Source organism: Desmodus rotundus, chromosome Y (assembly GCF_022682495.2).
Source record: "Desmodus rotundus isolate HL8 chromosome Y, HLdesRot8A.1, whole genome shotgun sequence".
Classification (NCBI taxonomy): domain Eukaryota; kingdom Metazoa; phylum Chordata; class Mammalia; order Chiroptera; family Phyllostomidae; genus Desmodus; species Desmodus rotundus.
In genome coordinates this window covers 4,088,082-4,101,263 of record NC_092332.1, presented here as the reverse complement: position 1 = coordinate 4,101,263, position 13,182 = coordinate 4,088,082, and the positions used below count along the sequence as shown (strand labels likewise).

At 52.1% G+C, this 13,182-nt stretch overlaps 1 protein-coding gene and 1 pseudogene across 2 annotated transcripts in view; both read left to right on the top strand.

Annotated features, from left to right (window-relative positions):
* The window catches only part of LOC112313309 (anosmin-1), a 105,598-nt gene extending 103,205 nt beyond the window's left edge, over positions 1-2,393 (top strand). For both annotated transcript variants that reach the window (XM_071220403.1, XM_053917685.2), the window contains one exon: positions 875-2,393. In XM_071220403.1, the coding sequence (XP_071076504.1) occupies positions 875-886 (12 nt within the window). In that variant the 3' untranslated portion in view covers positions 887-2,393. The remainder of the gene's footprint in view (positions 1-874) is intronic.
* A 10,447-nt stretch (positions 2,394-12,840) lies between these two features.
* LOC139440623 (U4 spliceosomal RNA) lies at positions 12,841-12,958 on the top strand (annotated as a pseudogene).
* The last annotated feature ends 224 nt before the right edge of the window (positions 12,959-13,182 follow it).

The following is a 13,182-nucleotide window of genomic DNA, read 5'->3' as shown; positions in this document are numbered from 1 at the left end:
CATACATCTTCCAGGAAGACAGCCCATCAGTTCTCTTCCAACTGTGACCCCAGGCGATATGGTTAAACCCAGGAAAATTTTCTTGAACAAAAATGTCACCTGCTGTACAAAAACTCTTAGCATCTGGCTGACTTTAGAGATGTATTTTGTTTATTTTTATCCAGCTTAAATTTAGAACGCCATGTCTCCGGCCCGGGCTGGGGTGGCCCAGCTGGTCCGAGCGTCACGCAGTAAACCAAACGGCCGTGGGTTCCACTCCCGGTCAGGGCACGTACCCAGGTCGCGGGTTCCATCCCCAGTCGTCTGTGTGAGAGAAGCAGCGGATGGGTGTTTCTCTCCCTCCTCCTCTGCTGCCCTTCTCCCCTCTAAGCATGTCCTTGGCTGAGGATACATAAATAAATTGAAAAAAGCCACCTCTAGAGGTTTGTGTGTTGATAAAATAATTGAGAAGTCATGCTAGTTTAACTTCTGATAAAAAAAAAAAAAGGGACAGAGGAAGTTGGCCCTGATGCCGTTTTATGTTGAGGAGAATTTGAAGAAACTCGGCAGCTCTCCCTGCGGCCGAGGGTCACGGGCCTTCCCCTGTGGACGGGCTGAGGGAGGCGGTGCTGATACCCTCTGTGAGAAGTGTTTAATGAGCGTCTTCCTTAGTTTTCAGGCTGTCCCGGAGTGAGTAAGGGAATGTCGGGTTGCTTATGTAAGCTGTGAGCTTAAGGGAAGGAGCAGTCTTTTTTCTTCTTGGGGTTAATGGTCTTACCCAACAAAGGAGGGGACAGGGAGAGACACTGGGGGAAGGCAGAGTGACCTGCCCTGGGGGCGTCCTTTCCGGTTCAGGAGGCAAAATGATGGATCAGTGTCTCCTGTCTGTCCGCAGGGCCCCTGCTGAAGCACCGCCATCCCCACCATTACAAGTCCCCTCCAGAAAGACACTAACCTGCTCGAAGACGTGTGTGAGCCCGCAGCGCCCCCTGGCCGAACTTGGGGCCTCGCCTCAGACTTAGAAAAGCACAGGTGTTGCTCCCTGCAGCTCCGCCCTCTCCCAGGTAACTGTCTCCTTCCTGACGCCTGTGCGGGAAATGAAGACGAGGCCCAGCCACCTGCGGGTTCCCTCTCCACGTTCGCCTTTGCTAATCCGTATGGAACTAACACAGAGCTGCCGTTTCCCCGCGTTGCGAGCGAGCGGCAAATTCTCAAACCAAATCCATCTCACCAGTGCACAAGGCGCACGCCAACGCAGCCTGGCCTGAATCAACAAAAGCGTTTGATTAAATGATGGATTTGATGTGCAAAGCCAACTGAGACGATGCAGTTTTCAGGCCCTATTTATTCAAGGGCTGCCTAAAATGATGGGTATTACATGTGGGTTTTAAGTGAAAATTTTAACCCGAAATGTACCAAGTTCACGTCCATCTAAAAGTGTTTCGCCCTTTAAAGCCTGTGCACGTTCTTTCATTCAAAGACAAGTGAGACGTCGATCTGTCGATGATGATCGATGAGCCCTGTCTGCTGCAGGCGCGGCCCAGTGAGCGAACCCGGTGCCCCGGTGTTACCTTGCAGAAGGGAGAATGCTTTTCTGGGTCGCTTTCTAATATTTCCTCCTGTCGCCCGAGGGATTTTCTGGGTGTGCCCTCTTATTTATATTTCCCTTTCCCTTCATAGAAACAGCTTTGCTATGCCTTGCTCACGACATCACGGCTGTAAACAGGTACTCAGCCTCCTGCTGAAACTGGAAGTGTCCCTGCGACGGGCCATGTTCCGCTCTTTAGTGAGCCCCACCTTGGGTGGGTGCCAGGCAGCTCTTTGGGGTCTTGGTGGCATGAACCGGGGCAGCGGCTTCCATCGTGAGCACACAGCTCTTTCCCTTTCACCGGCCCTCGCCTCTTCAAACCCGCTACATGTCACCGTTTGGAAGTGTCCCAGGCTGCCGCCTACCCCGTGACCGTAGGAAGTCGTGTTGTAGCATGTTATCAGTGTACAGGGATGCTGTCTGTGTGCGGGGCCGCCTGCACCTCAGAAAGGTTCGGTTGCATCCTTGTTTCTTACGGTGATGCTCACATATGTGCTTTGACATAAGCACACATGTGTGCCCATAGAGTTACACGTGTGTGTCTCTGTGTGCACACACACACGTGTAGATACGCCACGTGCACCTTGAGGAGGCTGTTTCCGCAGCTCCCCAGCGGTGCAGAAAGACACAGGTCTCCTGCAGGCCCAGCACATAGCATATTTTCCCCATCCGAGTCAATTCTAGGGGAAAAGAGCCGTTTATCAGAAGGACACGTTTTGAAGGCAGGGCTTCCTCATTTCCTGGTCCAGCCACCAGAAGCGAGGACACTTTCAGGAACGTTCTCGTTAGGTTCTGCAGTAAGGAGTGGCCCTCATTGGTGGTGGTGTCCCTGGGTGCGTGCGGGGCGCGGCCCCCGCCTCTCAACGCCTGTGCAGAGCGCCTGCAGCCCATGTCTCCTAGCAGGTGCAAAGCGCAGCAGAGAGAGGCGTGTCCACCGGTCCATCCTTGTTGTCTTCAGAAAGCAGCCCAGGGGCTGGTGGCCTGAGAGCAGGCAGAGAACCACCCCCTGCGTGTTCAAATTCGCACAGAGCCGCCGCCCTGCAGGGGCAACACAAAGGGAGACCTCAGAACATTAGTGGGCGCTGGTTCTGGTTCTGAGCGCAGTGTGGTCTGGGATGTGCTTATCACAAGGGGCGCGACATCAGCCGGTCTGAGAATGACCCATTTTCGCTGGAGAGCACAGGACAGGCCTTCGTTTAAATGCTGCCCCCTCCCCACCCCAGCTCGCGTGCACAGCACAGAGCGCCTCTACAGCGACAGTTTATTCTACCGTCACGACCAGCATCCCAATTTCTAGTCGCTAGGATTTCAGAAATGAAGACTTGTCACCATCAGCTCCAAGTTCATCTCTCCCTGATGAACTTGTCAGGAACAAATCCCAGAATGGGTGCCAGCAAACTCTTGTATAGTTATATAGTCAAAAATGCAGGCATGTATACAGATATACAAAGTATCGTTATTATATAAGTTTAATTGTATAAAATTTAATTATGTGTCTTTTGTCTGGGTAATAGACACTGAGCAAACATACGTTTAGTTCTAATGAAGGTTCGAAGCTTTTATCTTCCTGAGGCAATCTCAAGCATCTAATGTTGCTCTAGTAGTCAATAATTTAAATGGTATTACTATTACTGGAAGAAAAATGCTATTAATTATGCAACAAAAGAAACATAAGCTTCTTTCATGAATTTCCATAATCATCAATAGCATTCAAATGAGAAAAAAATATAATTGCAGTGTTTTGAATGATAAAAATTTGGGTGCCCCTGTGAAGGGATAAAAATCTATGTTTTTATAAAAACATAGTTTTCATGGCTAAATCTGCAATACATTTTATTGACATTGGACACATTTCTCACATGAGAAAGCACAGCGTGAGGCAACAATAGGTTTACAGCTCGTGTGGGAAATGATACGCGGAGGAACTGGGTTTTCTGTCCTCACACCTGTAAACCTCCTTTTGCCCGCCCCGTATCTTCACAAGTGGCTTTGCTCCTTAAAGAAATCGAGTCCCTCTCTTCCCAAGTGCCCCCGCGTGGAGCGATTTCCCCAATCCTACGCACACACTTTCTACTCCTTGAGGGTTTTCCTGTGGTCTGTTAGAGCAAATACAGCGAGGACAGGTCCCTTACTCAAATGTTTACCCAGCAGAATTCAAAGTGTCCCAGGACGTCTCCATCCTAGACACCTAACAGAACCTGCGACCAAGTCCCCAGGCGAGGGTTCTGTCCGCGGCTCTACTGACACGGGGGTGGGGCTGATTGATGGGGCTGGTTGCACCGCAGGGAGAGGACTGGGCTTTGCAGGGACAGTCCTGGGCATTGCAGGGATGGTCCTGGGCGTTGCGGGGATGGTGTTGTGCGTGGCAAGGCGTAAGCACCATCCCTGGTCTCCACCCATCAGAGGCAGGAAGCACGCCCCCCAAGGTGTGACGGCCAAAACACCTGCAGGCCTTGCCAACCCCCTCTCCCTCGCCCCACCGGGGCAGGGGTACAGTCACCCCTGGTTTGCAACCACAGCCTCGCAGCGGTGAGACGAGAATTTGCCCTGCAGGAGGACTCCCGGGCAGCGGGAACAGCCGGGAGCTTATCACCTGTGACTTCAAAGCCCCAAACTGTGTGTTTTCTGTGCACCGACACACCCGCCCACGAGGCTGAATTTTTTCCCTGTGTGGGCGGGCACCGGGTGAGGGCAGGAGGAATGCCCCGGGCATCTGCCGTTGTCCTCTGCGAAAATGACTGGCTTGTCCCCGCCCTTCCGCACCCCTGTGCCCAGGCCCCCTGCCTCGACCCCAGGCGTCCTCTCGCAGACTCTCACGTGGACACCAGGACGCACATGCTACGTACCTACCGCGTGTGCTTTACAATTCGTCGGAGCCCAGGGAGGTACGCAGAGATGGGGCGCCTCCCCCGTTGCATGGCAGACTGAGTGTGGCGCCTCTCCGGGAGATTTTGGCAACTTACACACGTGATTAACAGAGGTCTCCATGTAAGGTAACTATTTTTATTTACGTAATTCTAGTATAGAGCTCGCACAACAAACGGCTACGTTCGCATCCCCGTGGCCTGTAGACGTCACGTCCATCCTAGAGGCCATTTAAAGTCCATATTTATTTATGTATGTAATAAAAGCTTGATTTCTGTGTGTGTATCTGACATGTTATTTAGAGACGTAATCTTGTAAAAAAAAAGATTGTAAAAAACAAAACACTGTTGTACATAGCTGAGATTCTGTGACTCGTGATTCTCCTGTTAGAGTTTGTACATACGGACTCAGTAATAAAGTCTCCTTAAGCCTGCCCCCTGCGCTTTGCTCATTTAGTGCCTGAAAAAAAAAAAACCATGTATGATTCACTGAAGAAGAAAAAGGAACCGTTTCCTGGGCCCCCCGGGGGATTCCGACAGCCTAACCGTGCGGGCCAGGGGGAGCGGCACGGAGGGCCTGGGCTACGTCGGACGGCGCACGGCGCTGCGGAAAGGGTGCCGAAGTCGGACCTGACAGAGGTCAGGCTGCCTGCACCACGTCTGCGACTCTCGGTGCTGATGGATTGGTGGCAGATTTGGCATCAGTGGTCTGCAACCTTGAGTTCCCGTCCCCGGGGATGTGTCCATAGAATGCTACATGTTAGCACTGCTCACAAGTGGTCGTCGGTGTCTGTTTTCCCAACACTGCGCAGTCTGCGGAAGGCTTCCGTCTCCAATACGCAAAACCAGGGGGAAACTGGCCTCAGTGCCCGGCTGGAGCTCATTCCCCTCTTGCTGGGTTGACACATATGCACTTTGCATGTCTCTGTTTATTTGTATGCAGTTTTATCACATGTGTGCGCCTCTGTGTGCAAGCAGACCATTGCAGAGACACACAATTACTTAAATGCGCTTCAAGGAAGTGTTGCATAGTTTTGCACATTTCCTACACCTGAATGCATTTGTTTTATACTGGTTTGTTTTTTTTTTTAAAAGATTTTATTCATTTTTAGAGAGAGGGGAAGGGGAGGGAGAAAGAGAGGGAGAGAAACATCCATGTGTGGTTGCCTCTTGCACAGGCCGCACCTGGGACCTGACCCACAACCCAGGCAAGTGCCCTGACTGGGAATCGAACCAGCGACTCTTTTGTTCGCAGGCCGGCACTCAATCCACTGAGCCACACCGGCCAGGGCTGTTTTATGCTGGTTTTAACTTTAATGTTACAGAAGTGATCAACTCAATATGCAGTCGATACTGTCTCATGCACTCGGGGGATAATTTTTCATAGGACTGCTGCGTGCCCCACGAGTCTGCCTAGAAAAATCCCACTTGTCCAACGAAATTGACTTTATGTGCTAAGGAAAATTGGTAGAATTGAAAAGTCGCTTCCCCAGCGGAGAGAAATGCCAGTGCAATTTTATGCCGGGAGGCGGACTCGAGGAAGAAAGCGAGAACAGAAAATTCGTCGGTGCTAGGAAAGCCACGCACTGCCCAAAGCCGGAGAGTGATTTGGACTCTCAGGTGGAGGCGACACATTCAGAGTGACTCTCGTACTGTCGCCTCTGATTATTGGCCTGACCCTGGGTCAGACGCTGTCAACACTGGCTGCCTCTCAGGAGCAGCGGTGACTTCAGCCTCCTGCAGATGGGGGTGGTGCCCGGGGGAGCTCTCAGGAGCAGCGGTGACTTCAGCCTCCTGCAGATGGGGACGGAGCTGTAAAGACTCCCCAGAGAACTCGGACATGTGCCCAGTGTGCGAGCCAGTCCTCCAGACTGGGGAAGGATGCGGCGTGATACGTGGCAACTCCTGCTTGCAGGCCTGAAGGGGTTAAAAGTACAGAAGCCGCCCCGTTTCATTGCACCCAGTGAACTGTAGCTCGTCCCCCGACCACGTGTCTGAGCCAATTATACATCAAGAACAGGTGTGGGTTTGGGTGGGTGTGCAACGCACGGAGGCACAGTGTGAACGCAGTTCACAGCCGCAGTTCCTATCGGAGGCCCATCCGAACGCAGGCATACTGTGAGGACGAGGGTTGGTGGAAAAGAAAAGGGGTCTTCGTTTAAATGTTGCACAACTTGGGGGAGCGGGAGACTCCCTGACTCCAGGCCAATCTCTTCCACAAAACACAGAAAAAACCCATCTGTTCCCCAAAACAGACTGAAAACCCAAACCACGCCCAGAAAGCCCGCTGCATCCTTATCTGTGCTTCAGAGCAGGAGGCTGCTGGGTGGACAGCTCTCGGGCCTCGTGTTGCCTGCAGACTGCGTGTGGCACTGGTGCTGCCATTGCTACTCCATTCCGGGGCCCAGGGCCCGCTTCCCAGTCACGTGGCTCCCAGGGCCTGCCGGCCCACGAGTGCTCTGGGCCGCATGCCTGTGCTGCCGATCCCAGACAGAAAGAGGGGCGAGCCTCGGCCTTTCCTCTGGGGAACTCTCTGGGTGCAAATTTCTGTGCACTCTGGAATGGTCCAGGTCTCCCAGCCAATGCCGTCCTTCTTGCAGGCTAGCCTGGTGGGCCTCACTCCAGCGCAGCCCCTGCCCCAGCCACCATGTTCATATTTAAGGTACAGTTGCCCACTCCCTCTGGTTCCCCTGTCAGTCAGGGGCTGGAAGAGGGTAGAAGGGCTTTTCTCACTTGCCCATCAGTCTCTATAGCCTCGTGCAGGCTCCCTGCAAGGCTTCCTCTGCCACCTCTGTTTTCCCTACGGGTGTGGGGAAATCTGTCGTCACGCACCGCGCTAGCCGTGTGGCCTCACGCCTGTTGGCTCTGGCATTTCCAGAGACCCCTCCCTCGGTCTGTGCACCACGCGGGTATCACTAGGAGAATCATTGCATTTCCCATCTAATGTCAAGCACGCTGGCCTGGTCAGACCTCACCTAACCATACCCTGAGCACTGTTTCCCTGCCCAGGATTGGGGGCAGGCGACCAGCACCCTCCCACGCGGTCCTGGCAGACAGTAATAATCAACGGCAGCACTCTCTTGGAAAGAACTGGAACCACAGGGGTCCGGGAAGTCACAGCAATTGATCGGCACTGATGCCTTCCGTTTTCACTGCGCCACCTGGCCCCAGTCCCTCATCTCCGTCCCCACCTCTTGCCCTGCTCTGGGAGCAGGGCCGAATGTGGGAAAGTAACAGGGCATGGGATACATTGTTTCAGTTCAGAACCTCATTTACCCAAGGCAGCCTTAACTGCATTCAAGCAGCGTTCTTGCCACCTAAATTCACACTCAGACGGTTGGACACGAGAAGGACCTTGCACACAGGTGGAAGTTCCCGTGGGATATGGATGTAACAGTCTTCACGTCTCCCACAGCGATCACAACGAGACCACTAACCTATTGGTGCTGTGTTCACTGAAAACCAGACACGCTGCCCACCATGTTCTTTGCATCCTGCCTCTTTCTGCTACTAGAAACTTTTTCAACTAAAACAGGAATAATGCTTCAATGGAGAAACGGAGAACTGCATGATTTGTTCTTCACTTCATGGCATGTATTTTCTTTCTTTTTTTTTAAGATTTATTTATTTTTAGAGAGAGGGGAAGGGAGGGAGGAAGAGAGGGAGAGAAACATCAGTGTGTGGTTGCCTCTTGTGCGCCCCCTACTGGGGACCTGGCCCACAACCCAGGCCTGTGGCCTGACTGGGAATCGAACCAGCGGCCCTTTGATTCGCAGGCCTGCGCTCAATCCACTGAGCCCCACCAGCCAGGGCTAATTGCATGTATTTTACTAAAACAGAAGCACTGAGAATGTTGTATTCTTGAGGTCACACGCACGAGGACACAGCCATTGTTGCCTCACACTGAAAATGGCGAGGACACGCTTTCCTGGTGCGTAAAGACCCCGAGAATTCCTAGAGGAGAGCGCGTCCTCCTACGTGGGCAGGTTTTGTCTGTGGGCTGCTTGCTGCAGTGGTGACGTCAGCTGCAGGTCTCCAGGAAGACGGCGGGGGGATGGGCTGCCCTGAGTGGTTTGCACACCTGCCGGAGGTGAAGGTGAGCTCATTAACGTGCAAGCCAGTACCCTGGCGCCGGCCTGCACGCCAGCTCACTCGGCGTTTTCTCACCCAAGTCACTGCGGCGATGACACTGGTGTTCCTGTTTTTGCACCCCGCAGCCGACAGTCTCGGGCAAGTTGAAAAGCCGTGTGTGGACGTGTCACGAGAGCCCGGTGTTTCTGGGTGTGTTTGCTCCATCACACAGCTCTGTGCCAGGGCTCTCGCCGGCTGTTACAAGTCACAGCAGACCGGCTGCCTGCCGGGCGGCGTGGCGCAACAGCCTCGCGTTAAACAAACGCCCTGCGAACCCGCCAGCGCGAATTCAAGGATGCGCGTGATTTTCCTTCCCGTGGCGGCAAGCCATCCCTGTTTCCTGTCCCTGACACCTTTGGTTAAAAGTGCCTTCTTGGAGACAAATGAACGGTCGACGTGTATGTTATTGATATAAGTTATATCAATTTACCTAGCTTGGGATTATAAGAATGACTAGAAACACTTTTTAAAAAATGAAACTTTCCTGTAGCAACAATTCAAAAGGACAGGAAATAAAGGGATTCATCCCTAATTATATCCAATGAAGAAAATCTTACTAACAGAGAATGGCAATCCAAAACACACAAAACAAAATTTTGATTTGCCATCTCCACACTTCCAAAATGTTTGAACAGACTCATGAAATGAAGGAAGGAGTTCCATACAACTTTGGTGATATTTGCTGTCAGATAATCCCTTCTCTTTTTGAATTCAGAAAAAGTTACAGAAATCAAACTATTTCCAAAAAGCACAGCTTCTTGATTCAACCTCTCAGCAAGAAATGTACAGAAAAATATGTGTCAGCTGCTGGTTTTCTGGATAATCACACCCAAAAGCATCTTGTTCGAGTCTGTTTCTTGGTTCTAGCCATCTGAATGCCCCCAGTTGTCAGCTTTTTGAAATGCTTTCTGGTGCACATTTTCTTCCTGGCGCTTCCTCATTTTCTGCAGCCTGGGTCTGAAGCCAGTTGCCACCCGCCCTCGCCCCCAACCAGAGGGGATGAGCACCGAAAAATATCAGAGGATCAAGGGCAAATTTGGGGCTCTGGGTAGCCAAGTAGAACTCAGTTCATAGCAGAAATACTGGTGTTGAAAGTAAAACATTTTTTTTTTCAAGATATCGGCCCTTGAGAATATATATTTTTTTATTTCTAAATTTTGCCTTTAAATGTGAAGAGGCAAATCTCTGCCGCGAAGACAAACATTCAGGTTATTTATTTCCTTAACCCTGGAGGGAGAGATGGCCCAATGAGGCCAATGCCTCCCCCTTGAAGGGGGGCGAGCCTCGTAATAGCAAGAGGCGGGATGGAGGGATGTTGCCGCACCTCACCCGTGGGTGGGCAGGTGGAGGTCGTTATCCGGAAGCACGAGAAGCTGCGGGATAGAGTCAGGCACCTTTCCTCATCTGGAGTTCTTGCCGGAAGCAATCACTTCCTCCAAAAGGAAACACGTGTGTGTAGGAAATGTTTGTGAAGAGTAGAGATGGGGCTGCGGGTGGAAGCGTGGAGACATCTTCCAATGCTCTGGGGGCCCCATGGAGGTGTGGGGACCCCAGGGCCCACCCACACAGCCCTCATCAGTCGGCCACTGTGAACGGGGTCACCTCATGCAAGTGTCTCCGGAGAGACAGGATCGGACCAGCGTGCAAAGGCATCGGCCCGTCCACCTGCAGGAAGTTCGGGCCTTTGGATCTGCACCATGGAGGCCTGGGGGGCTCAGCCGCCGCCACACACAGAGGGAGAAGGAACGGTTTGGGTGTGCTTGCATCGCTATTGCACCTGAAGCACCTGTAGCTGACAGAAGGGACAGAGGACTTCCGCTCTCAAAAGTTATTTTTCTCACGGCAACAGAGGGATAAAAAGATACGCAAATTTTACCGTCGTTGCTAGGAGTTCTGTAACTACAAAGCAGATGAGCTGTAGCAAGTGTTGACTACGTTGTAGTTAATGTTATGACTATAATTATGTTTGCTAGAGAAATAAACGTGTCAGGCAGGTCATTTTTTTTACGTGGCAGATTTTTGTTCAAAGAGTTTATTTATTTATTTTTAGAGAGAGGGGGAGGGCAGAAGGACGAGAGGGAGAGAGACATCGATGTGAGAGAGAAACGGTGATTGCTTGCCTCTCGTACACATGCGCCCTGGGGACGGAGCCAGCAACCCGGGGAAGGGCCCTGACCGGAATCGAACCGGCGACCTTCCGCTTTTCAGGACGACGCCCAACCGACTGAGCCACAGGGGAATCTTCCCCTGGTGGTAAACGCCCAGCGCTCCCCTACAACACAGCAAAACAGGTAACATCCTCATCCATCCCGGGAAACCACATTTACAGAGATAATTGGGTGACGGCAGCGGGAAGATGGGGACCAATCCATGCCAAGTGGCACCAAGCAACATAGCCCGGCCTGACTGCAAAGCCATTATTAATATTATATGAGTGTTGTTGTTATTAATAGTGTTCTTCTTTCTCCAGGCGTAACATTGTACACTGTACACTGTACACTGTAACATTGTACACGGACTCTATACGTTTCGCAACATGTCTTCCCGTCAGTTCCCTTCCGACAAGGTCTTCCTTGTCCAGCTTTTATTACTAATTAATATAAGCTAATGAAGCCAAGGAGGAACGCACACACACATTTTAACTCTTTTGTGCCGCCAATATGGTTCATTGATCGTTAGAGAGAAATGTGCACAGTGGCATGAGGTTTCGCTGCCCAGAGAGCACGGTCCAGGTCACCAGGATCTGGCTGCGGTGTCGCTGCTTCCAGACCACGACGCCGAGCGTGACGGCGTGAGAGGCGAGGACACCTCTCAGGCTGCAGGGCTGCTGTGCTCGCCGCGTGTTTCCGAGGAGATGTGGCCCACGGCAGACTCCCAGCTCCCCATGGGGTTTGGAAACAGCCTGTCCTCCCCATAAAATGCAACGTTCTCCCTGAACGCAGCACAAGGGGGAAACACTAAAGGAAAGCCTCGCCTTCTTCTCTTTCCTCGTTTGCAAAGGTCGTCTATTGTAGCTGCCAGGCTCTGTCTCACATCGCCGTGGAGAAACCCGGGGCAGCGGGCCGGGAGCTCTGGCACGCAACACGAGTGTCCAAACGGGCACTGCTTTGCAAATCTGAAGCCTGGCCGCTGTTTACCCTGGGACATTGTGCTCGGTTTCTGGGGGACCCCGGGCTCCACAAGAACACTCGGGCATCACCCACGTCACGCTGCCGTCGAGATGCCCGCCAGCGGCACCCACGGTGCAGGGCCACGCTGAGGTGAGCCACGCCGGGCACGGTGCCCCCTCAGGACCCCTCTGCGGGGAGGGGCCCAGCCCCCACACCCACGTTTCCTGCTCATTGCAGTTCCCACCGACAATGCCGCCGTGCCCGGTGCATCGCAGGGTCCTCCACGGGCGAGGAACCCCCATTTCAGTGCACGCTGCGAGCCAGTCAGGGGGCTGGCCACGTCCACGCCGGGCTGCACGGAAGCCCCAGGGACACGGAAGCGGCATTCTTAGCCCTGTTTTCCTAGCATGACAACAAGTAAAGATACAGGTGTGAGTCTTCTCGCCTTTAAAAAGCGTGTGTGTGGTGAATCCGATGTTGCCACAGGCTGTCAGTGTATTCCACACTCCGTGTTTTCCCCTCCCCCAGCTGTTCCCTGTACTCCACACTCCATGTTTTCCCATCCCCCAGCTGCTCCCTGTACTCCACAGTCCATCCTTTCCACTCCCAGAGCCGCTCCTTGTACTCCACACTCCATGCTTTTCCCTTCTCCAGCTGCTCCCTATACTCCAGTCTGTGCTTCTCCCCTCCCCCAGCTGCTCCCTGTACTCCAGTCTGTGCTTCCCCAGCTGCTCCCTGTACTCCACACTCCATGTTTTCCCATCCCCCAGCTGCTCCCTGTACTCCACAGTCCATCCTTTCCACTCCCGGAGCCGCTCCTGGTACTCCACACTCCACGCTTTTCCCTTCTGCAGCTGCTCCCTGTAGTCCAGTGCCTGCTGCTCCCTTCCGCCCAGCCGCTCCCTGTACTCCATAGTCACCATTAAGAAACTAACACTGGGCTCTGGATGGTGGCTCAGTGGACCGAGTGCTGACCTAGGAACCAAAGGGTCTCGGGTTCCATTCCCAGTCGGGGCACATGCCTGGGTTGCAGGCCGGGTCCCCAGTAGGGGGCGCAGGAGAGGCAGCCACAGATTGATGTTTCTCTCCCTCTACATCTCTCTCCCTACCCACCTCTCTAAAAGTAAGTAAATAAATAAATAATGTTTTTTAAAAATTGAAATAAGTAAGCTTTGCGCAGTGGCAGTATCGTAGCCAATGAGGTTTATCCGAGGCGCGATTATTGCTAATTGAAAAATTGAAATAAGTAAATAAAATCCCTAAATTTTATCAATTATTTGGCAATGTAACCGAAGGTCTTAAAAAATAAAAACAAAGATTTTAATTTTTTCAATAGAAACGATAGGTAACACACTATACTAAAATACAATTAATTTCCGTATATTTAAAACATTATATTTAATTTTAATATTTTAAATGCAATGAACCAAGCGTGATATGAAGATAGCAAACATACTGGATGTAAGCTGACTATAAGCCACTCGGCAATGATGTCTTGTTTAATTAAAAT